At 39.7% G+C, this 17006-nt stretch overlaps 1 protein-coding gene across 1 annotated transcript in view; it reads right to left on the bottom strand.

Annotated features, from left to right (window-relative positions):
• The window catches only part of grid2 (glutamate receptor, ionotropic, delta 2), a 442371-nt gene that overhangs the window by 8771 nt on the left and 416594 nt on the right, over positions 1-17006 (bottom strand). Inside the window, exon 15 of the mRNA XM_070834212.1 lies at positions 1885-2125. Coding sequence (XP_070690313.1) covers positions 1885-2125 — 241 coding nt within the window. The remainder of the gene's footprint in view (positions 1-1884; positions 2126-17006) is intronic.

Below are 17006 nucleotides of genomic sequence, written 5' to 3'. Positions count from 1 at the left end.
GATTAATTATACATTAATTCTGTAAATTGATAACCCACAAGTTAACCTTAACCTGCCTTCATCGAATATCTTCCTCAGGAAGGAAAAAAAAAACATTCTTTCAAGTAATTTATGTGATGGCAAAAACATTTTCTTCTAAAATTAATCTGTGCTGCTTCATACCTCAGTCTAATTTGTTACCAACGTATAAATAATTAACTCTAAACCAAAAGTGAAAATATTGTTTCACATGTAATGACATTTCTTTCAGTTCATCAGTGGCATGTTGTGCATACAAAATTTGCAACACTTTGCTGCAATTTCATAGTTTTGATTAGAGTTATTTAGTTGAACAATTTCTCCCTCTGTGTTTTGGTAAACATAGCAGTAAGCATGGGAGGTGACAAGGTGCTGGATCAAATCCTTGTCAAAGTCCCTTTGTGAATAAAACAGCTACTAAAATAAAGACTATTAGCACTTTGTTATGAGTTTGGGTGAAAAGGGCCTAAAACATGTTGCCATTTGGGTTTTCCTTTGAAGATGTTACCTGTCTTATCTATGATGGAGCAAACAAAGCTTCCGCATCACTAGAGTCTGCAGGGTTTCTGGAGGGGAAGATGTTGCCAGAGTCACTTTGATTGTCTCAAATGATATCCCTGCTGAGGTGATCAAGCGCACATAGGTTGATTGGATGTCTCACAGGGTGCTGCCGCTAATTTACAAGGTGGAGTGTTGCCACTGTTTTGGAGAGAACACTGTTATAAATATCCATGTTTAATACAGTGAGTCAGTTTTTCTGACTCTGCCTCGGTCAAGACACACTGCAGCATTCCAACAGGCCCTCGGGCTGTTTTTGTATTCTGCTTTTAACGTTGCCGCAGTCCTCGTTTTTATCCAAAACATGAACTAGTAAGTGTAAGTGGTTAATTACCAAGTTGACACTGACTCATTTGCCTAATTTTAAATCAATCAACACCATTACATTTAAGTAGTTTCAAAAGAGTGAATGTAGAATAATATCATTAAATATGTAGAATAATATCATTTGTCTTTGGGGGACTGAATATTTAACTTTGACAACATTCAGCAAACTCTCCTGATATGAGTGTATAATGTGAATATGTACATCATTCCATACCCATCTAATATTATATCATAGTATTTGTTAGATGTCCTATTTGGCATTGGAGTGAACTGGCAGCACTTAAGAAACATGAGTAAGTAAAAAATATCTCTTTGGTTAATAATTTGATAATTTGATGGTGAGTTCAATTACACAAACAACTAGAATTCATAGCAGTAAGTTGACCGTCCTGTTTTACCTTTTTTGCCTTTCATATATACCCACAGATTTATATACACAAGACCATGCAGAAGTCTTGTGTATATAAAAGTATAGACGTCAGTGGAAGTTATATCACTCCAGATCTAATATAGCACCTTCATGATCATTATTGACAGATTGTACTATCAGGGTAGTATTGCTGATGTTGCTCGTGTGCGAATTTAGTTTGGGGGAAGTGACATTGTGAACATGGGAGGTTTTCATAGGTTCCAGACGCTATCAGTGACCCAAACTCCTTTAGAAGGAAGACTCAACTCATCTCTCCCCTCCTCATGCGTCCTGACTTTGAGGTATTCGTTTTCTTTTTTTTAATTTTGTGCCCATTGACACAAAGTCTAGACTTTACATCTGGTAATTCTACACCCTTCTCTCTTCGACCTGAAATTAGATCCATCATGCATCCCATCATCCTCCGCCCAATCATATCTTGTTTTTTTTTATGTATCTCTCTCTCTATTACACATAAGAGAACAGTTAAAATCTATGATCTATGATTAACTGGCCCTAAAACTCTCTCTATACCCCAATTCCACATTTCAGTCACCCATCCCTCCTCCTACCTCCTTGGAAGGGACCCTGGATCCCTTCCTCCGTGACCACCAGCTTTCCACCATGGCAATGAGGCAGGAGAGCACCACACCGGCTGCCAGGACACAGAAAACGCCGGCAAAGCTGTGGATGTCCAGGGCGTTGCCGCGCTGTCGAGTCTGGACTGAGCTGTAGAGGTCACAGGGGCTGTCCTTAGGCCACCACTTGAGTTTCAGTATATCCATGTCACCGTTTTGCTGAAGCTCCAAGATTCTAGGCAGAGGACACATGCATGTCGGTGTTACAATACTGTATCAGCGTTATGAAATCAGACCTCAAATATTCGTTTTTTGTAACTTAAAGTGTCTGGTCAACACATACAGAAGTAAGTACACATGAAAAGGTAGGCATACATGAATGAATGTATAGATGCATGAGTGAGCAACAAGCCAGCAGCATTCAGAAGAGAAAGATAACAGTGTCCAGAATGAGCATAGTTACTGGGTAGGATAATTTGTTGTGTCTGAATGTTATTTTAATGATTGCAGAGTCAAAATGCTTCAAAAGAACCATGGACAAAGAAACATATTTGCCAGGCAATAGCACAAAACCTGACAACACTGCAGCTTTTACTGCAGTTGCTGTAACCCCTCTCTTCCATTTGAGGGCAGTATTTGCCAGTCAAAAACCTCCCTGATCCCTGACAAGCATATTGGGCTGTCAAACTCATTATGGCTAACATTAATATGTTTTGCAGCACAGCGCGAGTACACTGCCACAATGTCATTATGCAGCTGAGCTTTAGTCCCACGATTGATGGTTTCAGAGAGCTCAGAGGTTGATGGGGTCCCTCTGTTAGCCTTCAGCTTATTATTTAACTGGGTCGTTCGTTTGGTTTGGAGGAGAGCTGCACACACACAGACAGACAGACAGGCGCACAGAGGCTCTGTTAGCATTTGGCTGGATATTTAACAGGCGGTCCGGCATGGAGAAGAGGGGGGCACGGGGAAAGGGAGAGACAAAGAGGAAAAAGGCAATCTCAGAATGTGTGTGTACACATGTTTATACATATACTTCTCTCACAGGCACATACTAACACAGAAAACAAATAGATGCGGATAATCTCCCACAGCTAAACTAAGCCACTACATTGATTGACACCAACAGGATATGCACATTCAGAAATGAACAAAGTTGCAAACTTGACTGTGTGCATGTCCAAGCAAACATAAGAAGGATTCATACATATGTACATAGAGACAGATGTTTGCAATTATCTGCAGAACTTCCTGGGGGCAAACACTCAATTCAGTGACAACATGCTGACACGAATGACAGTGCCCATCCCTCATCATCATTTCTGCTCATACGGAATACACAAAACGGACTGAAATCAATCAAGAAATGCAAATGAGCCCTGCAGACAGTTTACATAATTAATTTCTTTCACAGTAACCAGAAAAACATGGCTCATTTCAATGTAAATCAGCTAAACAAGCTCAGTATGTCGCTCCATCAGCCCGTCATTCTCATTTAGGGACACCCTTTTATTACTTCCTGGGCTCTACTGAGCTGGTGGGACAGGGGGAACCGGGGGAAACGGGGCAACTAGTTGTGGCTGCAATTGATGGGACAGAACAAAAGTAGAGGAGACAGATAATAAAAAAACTAATTCAAACAGCAAATCCACCAACAGTCATTGTTCGCCTCAGATCAGCGCAGATTAGCGCCAAGATTAGATAAGACTTTGTGTATATGACATGTAGTATTGACTCAAAACAAATTAAATCAAACTGATCTGCAATAGTGTTAAGCAGTAGTAGAATAGCGGCAGCACTGGCCTAGTTGTATGCCCTGGTTATTACTCCACTGGCATGAAGAAGAGGTAGTCAGTGTAGTATTCCCTTATCACACATCAATCCTGCATCTGTTCTTTTTTTGTGCAGTGGGCCCTGCTCCATTTTCTTTCAAACATGTAAGTAAGTAAGTTACTTTTGGACTGTAGCATTGTGCTGTATAACAGTACATCTGAAATTGCTTCATGCTTGACCACTCATTGTACCCTCTGACTGCTAGATTCTTGCAGGAGCAAAAGTGCAAAAACACTTCGCTGTTGCATGCAGGGTGCAGTGTTGATGTGCAAGTTGACATAAGGTTTGAGATAAGGTTTCTGAACAGCACCTGTGTTTAAAAAAATGTGAACACTGCTTTGCTCTTAGCTGATGACAGTATCACACAAAAATAACTGTTTATGAAAGTTTAAAGCCTTTTTTTTTTTTCCCCAAAGAGGTGTTGCGTCTTTCATGTTGTACTGACCTTTTTATCTGTCACTTTCACAACAGATGTTTCACACACGTACACACACAAACACACAAGCCTACATTCTGGCACACAGCTTCAGAAGAAGGCTAATGAGATGGAATGAGAGCTATCCCACCTATCAAAGAAGCCAGGCAATGTTTTGTCAAAATTTCAGGAAATCTTGCTTGGAATTCAGCCAACTTCTAAAGATTTCTTGTCTGAGTTGATGCCTTTTCATGTCTGTCAAAAAAGCAGGTACGCTTTATGTTTGGAGTTGCCGTCTGTTTTCTCTTCTCATTAGTTGACTGCTCCTATGTGTCACGGATGTCTTGTCACACAGGTTTTTGTGTGGCACTAATGGAGTGGCAATAAGCAGTAGCATTATGGCGTTTCATCTACTTAAACATCCGTGAACACAATTAGCCTACTGAAGACGGTAAATGCCTTTGTGACTAAATTCTACAAAAGAATGTTAAGTAATTAACATTTCTTTCCTTGCAGAGCGAAATATCCCATTGGAAACCCCTCATGATATCAAATACAATCCTGCTGTGTCTTCAGGTTTACTGGCTGTATATATCTATAAATTAAAGATCAATTTTCAATTGGTTTGTCAAATATTAATTCAAGGACTCACTAAAAACTAAATTTTTCCTATTCTAGACAATCAAAAGGATGCTACACAGAACAACAAAGACTTAAAAGGCTTACTTCTCAACTTGATCAAAGATCAAACAGATCAAAACACAAGAACAAACATTTCAAACAGAGACTTTCATCAGAGGAACTGTTAGGACGTGACTAAGCTGTATGTAACTTTGAGGGAGGACAGAGCAGAACAGATTTGAGATTCAGGACAGGGTGCTCTCTCTCTCCCCTCTATTACGCCCCTGTCTGCCCGAGGAGCTCATCATCTATCATTCTGTACTAATTGACCTATCAGAGTTATGCAAAAGCTGCTTCCCCGATAGGCCCTTGAATCAAATCCTAACACTGACATGTACTCAAAAACACACACACACACACACACACACACACATAATAGCAATATTCAAATTTACCTTACAGTCATCTCATTGAGGTTAAGCACAGATAGACTGATTTGACTCTGTAGTAGTAGAATACTTGCAAGAAAGAGGACAGAAATGATGACCATGCTGGCGGCATCATGTGATGCTAGCTGTCATGGTTTTCTTAACAACAAAATACTAGACCGTAACTGAGTTTGGGCAGATGGTGCAAACCAAAAGTGGAGAAAAAAGATGTTTACATGTTAAATTACAGCTCTGTGTCTGTGTCTCTGTGTCTCCCTCATTGGGCAAAATCCACTTTTTAATGACTTAACATAAACATGTGGCCCCCTGTGTATAGAGACCCTCAAACTATGAGAAAAGACAATCCCCTCTCTTTTTCTCCTGCTTCGTCTGTGAGTAAATGTGCGTGCAAAAATAGAGTTTGCCCTATGTGTGACTTCACACACAGGGATCTGTTGAACATGTGACCTCCCTCTTGAATCCACTTCGATGTCGGCCATTGCTATGTGGCTAGCCCTTGTGATATGATGTTGCTAAGCATGCAAATTGTTCAGCTGCTGGCCACTAAACCTGTGAGGAATTTGGATGAACGTGACAGAAATGTCCCCACAACGACTGGAAAATGGGAAATATCTTTATAACATTATTTTACGTGTTACTTACTTAATGAGAGTAGTGAATAGCTTTTTGGGAGAGGGGGCTTAAAGAGACAGAGTGTTAAGTCAGAGGGTGAACACAGCAAAATGCTGTATGCACAGTATGAGAAAAATGTGTTACAACACATAAACATAGTCTGATAGAACCTTCAACTACAAGTATGAACCTGAAAATGAGCATAAATTATGTGTCCTTTAAATATGATAGCAACACACCAACTCCCAAAAAATGGGATATGAGCTTGCCTGAGTAATCCTAGTTCTAATGCGTAAATGTTAGCGCCTACAACTTGGTTACTCAGGGATTACGCAAGCGTGTTCAAAATGACTCCATACATGTGAAATCAGTTACGAACAAGCCGAGAGGAGATATTTCTTAACACATGGCAGGCACTAGATAAGACATGCTTAGACCTTGTGGGATAAAGTTAGGATAGGGATGATCATTTTTAAACAAACAAAAGCATGACTGCTGTTCTTCATTTATCTGCATCCCATGGCTGACAGGCAGGATGAAAGGCCACTGTGAGCTGCCTCACAAAAACATGGGTTGAGTCAAGGGTTTCCTGCAGTACACCATCTGTCTAGATCTCTAATTTGTCTGCTGCTGCCTCACCAAAAGAAATACATCTTCCCTCGAAAAACAAAGGCACACAGATTTGCCTGTGCACACACACAGGCACAAACACACAGCAACACAGATAGAAATGGGAACACCTGCACAAGCAGCCTATTCATACACTCAAAATACACAGCAATACTGCAATGCACGGTTTGTTCGGAAACAATGACAAACTGACATAATGAGAGCTAGGAGTAGCTAATTAAAGTGTGTGTGTGTGTGTCACTGTGCTTTACGTCCTCATGAAAGATCCACTACATTACACTGAGTTTGGTAGAGTTCATGAAAAAGCACAGGAGAAGAAATCTGACAACTAATTCATTTCCCCACAGCAGTGTGCTTCTCTCTGCACAGTTACACAAAACTTTTTCTTGCTTTAATTTCAGTCTAAATCTGTAGGATATTGATCTGAGGGAGTGTACTTAAATATGTTTTTTCTTCCTTCAGGGGCGGTTTGTGTTTTTTGCTCCAGGCATCATCAGTCAGCTCACTGGCGCCTGGGGTATCAGGAAATAGATCACTTTTATCACTAAAAATAGACTCTGCTATATATCACTGCAGTCTGAGGACATACAGTAGAGGTATTAGCGACATGTCTTGCATTATGTAATACAAGGGCAGCTAAATTAATGTCAGCTATATGTTAACATCTAATTAAAAGCATCATTGCCAACTAAAATGTACATGAGGGTCTCAGTGTCATTGTCGTGAGGGGAGTAAAGTGTGTGAAATGTAGTTACAGAACAAGTATAATTTGTGTGTCTGCCTGGCTTTTATGGCCTTTTTTTTGCGTAAAGCAGTGAAGCATGCATGTACAGCAGGACTGTGTGTGTTTGTCTATGTACCAGTGTATTATTATATAGTAAGTGTGTATGGGTATAGTGTGTGCATGAGTGCATCTTCCTGCGTCTGTGAGTCTATGAAACAGCTGGTGTGCTGTGAGATGTATTAACACTGTGTGTGTGCAATGAGTTATCACCTTGCTTTAAGATCGTTGACTTTGACTGGGGAGATCTATAATGACTTTAACACTCCCACTGGCTGTTAAAGCAAATGAGCAAGGGTTGCCCATGTGGTGCAGGGCAACTGTTGTGTGCCTCTCTGCGTGTGTCTGTATGTGTGCGCAATGTCTTTGCCTCCGCGTTCTCTCTGCAGTGGCCGTGGACTAGATGTTGCCATGGCAACTCTATGGCAGCAGTCTTGATGGAGGGATGATTTCACATTATTAGTTGACTCAAGCTGAAAAAAAGAACAGCATAGTGAATTGGATAAAGACACAAAGGACAGAAGACTCTGAGAGAGGGAGATAGGGAGAAAAGGAAAATGTGACAGATGAGAGAATGCTGCAAATTCTGTCACAGGACACATTTAAGGTAAAGAATTTTCGCAGGGAGAAAGAGAGTGAGAGAAAACATGACTCACTGAGTATCATGAGAAAAACAAAGGGACTGGCACACTTACGCAGCATGGACATTTAAGCTAGAGAAACATGACTGTTAGCATAATGGAAAGGCAGGGAAGACATGGACATGAATAAATAATGCTCTTTTTTTAGTTTTACACTTTCAGAATGAGGATATCTTACAAGTTAGAACATTTTGTTTGGTCCTCATTTCTTAAGTTAAGGTTTTTTTCAGTTAAGAATAGAATTTGATTTAGGTTTAAATCAAGTTTAGGTTAAGGGAAAGGCTTAAACCTATGCCATTGTGGATTCTCACAAGAATAGAAGTGCAAATATGTGTGAACAGGTGGACAAAAGATTGCACTTTACAGTCTAAGTTAAACTGCTGGCAACAGTCAAAGCATAATTGTGTTTGAGACAAAATGCAGCGTTTTACGGTCATAACAAGGGAAAATCAAATAATTTTCATGTGTTGGGCTTATCAAAGTTTTCTATGGCCCTTTATCATTTTCAATCTGAGTCATTTCTGCCAAACAAATCATGCAATATGTTGAGATGTGTTTAAAAAGGGACATATGCTCCCTGTATTACCTAAAATGCGTGGTTTTAGGAATTCATTTGACTTCATTTGACAGGAACATCTATTTGTAACAGTTTTAATGAGCAGCCCCTAATGTTATAAATGATGTCCCTACTGGAGTGAAAATGGACTGTAAAAAGATTTCACACTGTGTTGCTGCACCACTGCTGGGGTATGGGGAGTGCCTTCCTAACTCAAATAGACAGTGATGTTGTTCCAAACAAGAGACCACAGGCTACGAAGTGAACTTTGAAAGCCTGTTATCTCAGCACCTGCCAAACTGATCGTTGAGTCATTGGTATTGATCAACTCGGCTATCAACCCCCTCTAGATATATTATGGCTATTTTCTGCTGTGGGACAATAAAAATCTTACTTATTGCCCTTTTAAATGCACTGTAACTTCATAAATTGTGTTGATTCTGCAGTCTTCCCCAGGTCCATCTATAAGGCCCCAATAAATGCAGGTTATGTCCCATGCTGCTGTTTCCTCAGTAGCAGGTTTTACTGCAGCTGTAGCCAGTTAAAATGCAGAGCAGCGTGGGTTAGATGATCAAGCATAATATGAAACAGTTCAGTGAATTTCAGAACTGGCTAGATAGACCTCTTAACGCTGAGGTATAGTGCCTCATCATTGGGCACACTGCTGTCTGAGGAGCAGTGGAATATGTCTGCAGCAACGACAATAGTCTTACTCTTTTATACCAATATCCTTCTCCTGTCACCTCTGTTACACACACATTTTTAAGTTGGAGACAGTGAAAAGGGGAAGTTGCAGTGAGGCGAGTGATGGAGAGAAAACGTGAAGACAGGCATAGAAAGGATATGAGTGAGCCAGAGAATAAGGGAAGATGGAAAATTGAGTGAGAAAATGTGAGGGGAGACAAAAAAAACCAAAAAAAAACTGGCACTGCATTCAGTCTCGATGAATGGCTGACAACAAATTCATACAACGGAGAAAAAGGAGAGCGCAGGTGAGAAAGTAGGGGAGACAGATAGGCGACGAGAGCTGCAGAGGAGTAAAGAGAGGGGAAAAGACAAAGGATGAGATGAGTGAGCAGAAGAGGAATGTCAAATGAAATGAACAGTGGGGGGAACACGAGGGTTGAGAGACAGAGGTGTTATGCTAAAATGAGTTTGCTGCTCTGAGATGACCGTTGGCTGTCAGCTCCTTAAATGAGAAGCACACTGTGTTGACAGCTCAGTTACTAGCTTAACACAAAGCTGCCAACATCAGCAATCTCTGGCTGCCTCACTGCTGTAACCCTCTCTGGAAAACACGATGGAGAATTATGTTCATATTATAAAGTCAAAAAAGTGCTTCCACTGTAGTTCTGATGACTGGAGAGTCAGAATAGTTCAAAGTTTTTCTGTAAGGAGCAAGCATATCTAAAATATGTGGTTTGTAAAAAAATATGTGCACTAAAACAACTAAGGTAAGACAGACATTTTTCAAGGCGAAATCTTGTGTGGCTGCAGGTGTTTCAATTACTCTGGGTAGGTGAGAATGACACAGTGATTAAGGAGGCCAGCCTTCAACTAGGGGGCTGAGCCCAAGCACCCATGTCAGCAAACAACCCCCTCAAGTGTCCTTAGATGCTGAATCACCACAAGCTGAGGGTGTGCTGAACCAGATTTTGAAGCTGCCTGTAGAGATGAGAGGGAATCAATAAAGCATCAGATTATGATCATTACATGGTGTTGCATTTTGATGTCACACGCCTCGAGGAACCAGTTAAGCCTGTCAAAAATATATCACAAGGAGGCACAAGTCCAGCTGCAAACTGACCCGTGCTGCAGTCAGTTTATTTGTCCAAATCTGTTTACCACTTCTGCAAGCAGGGCAGTGACTGAATACTAGTCAGGACAGGAGAGACTCAGCAGCATCGACTCAGTCAGTGAAGTGCACCTGATCCTGATTATTCTCTCTCTGTGTTTAAATGGAAAAAAAAACAAAAAACTGAGAGAAGCTGAGACTGGAGCACTCTGACCCACAGTCACACACCAATACCCCGATGCCTGGACAGTCTGTTTATTCAACCACAGACTGCCTCAGTTGTCCCAGACAGAAATAAAAAGCATTACCCCAGCACTGGTGGTGCATATTTGAGTTTGCTTTAAAGCAGGTTTATTTTGGTGTACAATATAAAAAGAGTGAACCACTGAAGTCTCTCTGGTGACCTTCCTAGTAGTAGTAGTAGTTTTCACTCCTTCATTTTAGTGCCAGAGCTAATGTGCTGGCCTCTATCTCACAGTGTGTACTACCTGGTTGGATATGAAGGAAATTTGCTGTATTTCTAAAGCTGGAAGCACATTATTCACCGGGATATTAGCTGTCTAGATACACCTGATCAAAATGAGAACATACTGTTCAACCGGCTAAGACATACTGATAATTTAATACGTTGATCTTCCTAGCACAAGGTTTGCAACACTGACTGACGGTTTTGAGACATGTGATTAACTGTCATTATTGTTTGTACTGTGTGTAATGTAATAGTACATCTATTGTACAACAAGTGCAAACGGCAAACAATGCACAAGCTGACTGAACTTTGAATTTAGGCTTTTTTTTTTTAATGCAACCCAATTTCCCTCTGATGTGTACACCTGAGATAATTATCATCCCACCTGACACTGGAGTCTGGTATTCTTTTTCTTTGCTAGACAAATTGGTGCACAGATAACAGGCGTAACCATAATTCAGTGAGAGCTAAGTTAAATGGAGGTTTGGCCCATATCCACAGATCTACATAATGTGGACCTGCTGGGGGTGGATCCAACGTGCACAGGTCATCACAGGAAACAAGCACGGCAGACACATGGAAACAAGCAGGGCCAATGTTCGAGCACAAGACTGTCCTAGTGTGACGCACCGGTGCTAATCACTGAGCCGACGTGTTGCCCTTTCAATTAACAGTGTGTCACTATATTGAAGCTCAGTAACGGAGTGCGAGAGGTCATTTATCCATAAGTCTTTGGTCCCTCACATAAAGTTTGCATAGCTTAATTACTCCAATTAGCGCTCTCAGGGTTCAATGTCATACACTTTGTCAACAAAGTTTTCAATTAAGCATCATTAAGCCTCAGTGTGTGGGTGAACTGGAACAGATTATCAAGCTGAACTATGATAAACAACAAACAGAAGTCAAGCAGTCATTAACTATCATTAACAAGTGGAGAGTGTGAGAGAGACACAGATAAAGAGAAACAGAGAGAGAGAGCCACATCCCCATCATTAATTGTGATTAATAAAGATTTAATGAATTCATTAAGTGTGTGGGCTGAGTTTTACTCTGATAGATTGGTAGAAGAGTGACAGCTTCTGAGTGAGAGAGCTTAGACAAAGACAAAGAGAGAAGGATAGCGAGAGTAGATTGACACTTGTCATTAAATCAGTTTTTGTAATCTGGAACAATGTCACTGTTGTAAAAACACTAATGTATGCACACGCACAATCCTTTCAGTCTTGGAAAAAAAAAAAAGTATTATTTTCTCAACAGATAGAGATTTCCATGCATTGGCTTCAGAGCCTCCAGCTTAACTTGCTGTAACTCACTGTGTGAATGAATGTGTATGTATGATGGAGAGAGAAAGATGGTGGATCAGATAACTTGCTGTTTTGTCTTCTTTAGCAAAAGCCTTGATCACGCCTTTTTTAAATTATGCATAAAAGTCATGTATTACAAATAGCCTTTAAAATAAACACAGACTTCTCTAAATAAATGAATCACAGTTGTTTTAAACCTGAAATGTAAAAACTGGCTTTCAAACATTTTGAGGGTCGTCTGTGACTGAAAGCACAATAATAGCTGAGTGTTGCTTGTGTTGTGTGCGTGTGCGTGTGCGTTGTGTCTCTCTTTCTCCATACTGCTTCTACTGTGGTCCTTTTTTCCCTCCCATGGGACCTAAATGGAAATCTGGATTCAGAAATTGAATTGGCCAATGCCATAAATAAATCAATGAGAGACAGAAAGAGAGAGAGAGAGAGAGACGGAGACAGAGAGACAGATAGAAAGACAGACAGGCAGAGAAACCCTGAAACAAATGCCAATACTGAAGTCAATATGTTGCTTGCTCCATGGGGTCCCCAAAAGCAGAACAGCAAGTGAAGCTAAAAGTCAGTTTCCTCACTGAGGATTAGTAACTAAGTTAAACTTTCCTCAGCAAATTTTTTTTTTCCACGACTTGAGTTCTTCTTCTTTTTTGTATTCTTCTAATACAATATAACACTTGCCTATGTAAAATAGCTAAAGCTGCTCTAGGCAACTGTTGTTTGACTGACAAGATGCACTGCAGTAACATTCACAAAAGTGTTATACAAGCTGTGGGCTATCAAGCGCAACTCTGCTGGACAGGGAGTGCTGCTCTGATATCATTGGTCAAATTACAAACTTTAGAAGCACTAAAGTATAGCATAGTATAGTTAACAAAAAAAGTGTTATTCTATCAAACAAAAAGTAGCCACCGTCTTATACACCCACCACTAGTTGACCTTAGAGCTGCAACTAACAAATAGTTTCATTATCAATTAATCTGATGATTATTTTGACAAAATGAATAAATCTGGTTATCAAATTATTACTATTATCATTATTTCTATTGTAAGTTGAGGTTTCTGACTGACATCCACTAAGTAGGGCCGTAAAGAAGGCTTGCCTTTAAGTCTACTTCAATTTTTTACACTGAACCAAATAACGGCTGCAAATTGTCACCACAGCGTGTGATTTCAGAAAGCAGAGCGGAAGCAAAAGATGCGTGACGTGTAACACAACAGCGTCGGTGTCTAGTGGCGTCCCGTCCTGCCGCCTCACCCTTTTGACACAGGTGTTGATAGGGCTCTTTTACTACCTCTGCTGCCGGCTCAGAGGCGGAACCACAATGATGCACTATTCTGTCTAATTACATTTTTAACAGGTGGCAAAGCAGTATAACAGTGCAACATCCCCTCCTTCAAAAGGCAATCTAAAAGGGACTTAAGATTCAGGTGAAATGAGACCTTGTAATGGCTCAGATTGCAAGGACATTTAGAGAATTTCCTTTATCAGAACCTTATATTTACTGTACTGACAGCTCTTGACAAGGGGAAACTGTTTTCAACAGTGATACTACCGAAGGAGTTCTTCAAGAGTGCCTAAGGAAAACTGTGACTGTGAGAGCTAACAGCACCAGATATAATACCCAAAGTCCTCCTCTGTTTACAACTCCTCTTCTGGGACCAAAGTGTAAGATTTAGATGGGCAAAAGCAGCGCTAAAAGTCATTTATCTGTCCTTCAACAGTGCACTTTAGTTTATCTCTATCATATACATGAACTCTGCTGCATGATTCATTAAATTTCACCTCAAGGTTTGCAATAACCAAACTTTCACATGTCAGCTCAACAATTTTTAACTACAGTTGACAATTTTACTGTCATGAGTGCTGCTGAGATAAAAGCTTTCCTGAATACTGAAAGCGTCACAAACAAACTGTTTTTATGAGTCTTATACAGTTTACTTTGTGTTCATTGCGACCCAGAGCACTTTAATAACACTTAAAGACAACTTTTAGTGGAGGACTACTTTCATATTAGTAACACATCTTTTATAGTGGTTGGAAATCAATTCATCATCTTGATAGGATATGAAATAAATGCATGAAAGACCTTAGGGTGTTGAGAGAACAATGAAGAAAAGATGCATGGATTGCTGGATTTAAGACTGAAATAAAGGCAAGTCTGCACCAAAGATATTAGGAGAGAAAGAGAAAAAAATAATTATTGTGAATAGTTATCACTTACACACTATCTATCTTTTATGTATCAAAACACAGGGCAATAAGCTAAACCCTATTAGCTGGGGTCAGCAGCAAAAGACTCCTTTTTACACTGTCACATTACTCACATGAAAGTCATACTTAATGATGCAATAATGAACTTTATCAAGCCCCCTTTAGTCCAGTTTTTTTTTTTTTTTTAATCTTGGAGCTAATGTATTGTTGTATAATGTTTTTTTTATTCTATTTATGTGGAAGAGCATGCATTTCCTTCTAGGATAAGACTTGAGCCCTCAAAGAAAAGTTCCAATCCCTCAGAGCTGTCCAAAATCCTGGCTCATTTGTCAAGGAAATCTGAGCTGATCGTGATATTTTCGCTGTGGTTCGTTTTTTACAACCCAGGTCTGGAAATAAGCCACAGACTAACAGGCTAATGTTCCAAAGGCTATATTCTACTGAATGGAGACAGCCTCTGGTGCATGCTCACCATAGCAATCTAAGCCATGGTCTCTGAGGTGTGATTGTGGCAATGATTTGTAGCGGTTGTATACGGCATTTTATAACCTCAAGTGTACCATACAGCACGCACTGCTCTGGTCCCCACAGAAATATGGAGCATACCATGGCTCTATTTTAGAAGCCCTCAACGATCATCCCTTAGGCCACTAATGAACACTTGGTTGTAGCCAGGCAATAAAAACAATATGAATGTATCTTTGTTATTGAATGTTCTCTAACAAGTGGTGTAACCACAACACATCACACAATATTATACTAATGAACACATACTTCACTTTCTATGAACTTTTTTATTTTTACTGACATATCAAATCCTTCCATTGAATTTGGCACACTCACTACACTGAAGATAAAATCAAAGTTTAAATTCTGCAGTCCTGAGCACAATCACTGCCTCAATAGAGGCCTCTCATCTATCCTGCAATCGAAATGTAGAACGTAATTGTGTTCAATATGCACAATAAAATGTCTGGCCTGAAGCTTATCTTCTTAGACTGCAGTATCCTCAAGATGTCCATCTGCTCTGGATTAAATCTTATATTTTAAATATTCACATCAATGGATGTAGACTTACACAGACAAAAATAATATATGCCTGGGAGAGAGGGCTTATTTTTTCACAGTCTTGCCCCTTCAGCACTTCAAAACAGCTTGTCAGTGGCTGTCAGTTTAAATTAGTAGACTAGCCCTTTACACTACTGTTTTCTGACTCTAGTAAATCTGCAGGCTGTCTCCATCAATCACAGTACGGCAGCGCCTACACACACACACACACACACACACACACAAGCACTTACACAGTTGCACATTATTTGTTCTACAGTGCTCACAAATGCACCCAGATCCACACAAAAACACAGACAGTGTTGCTGCATTTGTACTCTCATGACAAACAAAGCGGTTGAAAAAGAAGTTGTAGAGGTCTGTCTATTTCTATAGACAGTGCCCTTCTCTCTTTCTCTCCAAAGTGTCAAAGCAAATAACTTCTTTTTCATCTCTAAAACTACCTCCAGGGACGTGCACACAGTAAACACTCCTTAAGTATGCAGAATGCACATACACACACACACACACACACACACACACACACACACACACAAAGTAAGTGCTCCTCAGAAATGTGTAATTTCCTCATCAAATACACCACAAAATATGGCTATATGGATCTGCACCCACTGCTGGTAAATTCACAAGTTTTTGTTCTCTTTATAGCATTAAATTATTCAGTTAATAATAAGAAAATACATTTTTCTTTTCTTATTATGAACTGAGGACATTTCATTGAGATCAAGATCTCCTTAGCAGAAGGGACATATGAGTAATTATGAATATAGAAACAGACATATTAATTAAACATTAAAACATCAATTAAAACAACCAAAAATAACATAAAAAATATCAGCAAGTAAACCTTTAAAATCCCTCAGAGGACTCTACCTTCAAATTGTGTTGGAATACATTATTTAAAAAAAAAATCAATTTTCAAAGGGGAAAAAGATCTATGTTTTATTGTAGGAATGTAATGAGAATTTCTCATTTTTGAGCATGTAGTTCCACATGACTATTGTAGCACAGTCTGAAATAAAATGTGTTATGGATATAAAATATAAAATGTTATGGATATAAAATCTAATGTGTTTCTGCCATATTAACTTAATTACCACTCGGAGCATAAATAGGAGTGGGCACATCAACTGTTGCATGCATACATTTTATTGATTTGGAGTGGGTAACAAGCACGAGAAAAGCTTGGTGTAAAATGGAGTTGGTGGAGTACAATGATATAGATATAAAAGCATAATTGAGAGTTGGAAAATTTACATCATGTGTAGATCTCGTAAAGACATGGAGACCCAATATCAATCCACGTGGGACACCTTTGTAAGTACTTCAAGGGGTTTGATTTGAAAACAATGGCTAGAATAGTCTGAAATTTGCCAGAAAGCTATGAAAAACAGCTATAAGAAGAATCCAAACGTGGAAAACAATTTATGTTGTGATAGACAAAATCTAAAGCCTTACACAGACCTTGATATAGGATGTGTACTTCTGAAACAAGACAGAAAAACCTGAGGTCAAGCCTGTAGTCGATGTCAAGACATGAAATATCAGTTGTTAAAAGACAAAAGAAATGCCTTACAGAATATATATTTGCTACAGAATGTTTACACTGAGACTATCCTCTCTGACACTTCAAACAGCCACATGTGTCTGAACTGGCATCTAAGAACAGTTCGGCAGGCTTAGCAGATGCCGGCTGCTTTTATAATTCGTCCCATTAGCCC

Source organism: Pempheris klunzingeri, chromosome 7 (genome assembly GCF_042242105.1).
Source record: "Pempheris klunzingeri isolate RE-2024b chromosome 7, fPemKlu1.hap1, whole genome shotgun sequence".
NCBI lineage: Eukaryota > Metazoa > Chordata > Actinopteri > Acropomatiformes > Pempheridae > Pempheris > Pempheris klunzingeri.
The sequence above is the reverse complement of the archived record's forward strand: the minus strand, read 5'-3'. Positions and strand labels throughout refer to the sequence as shown.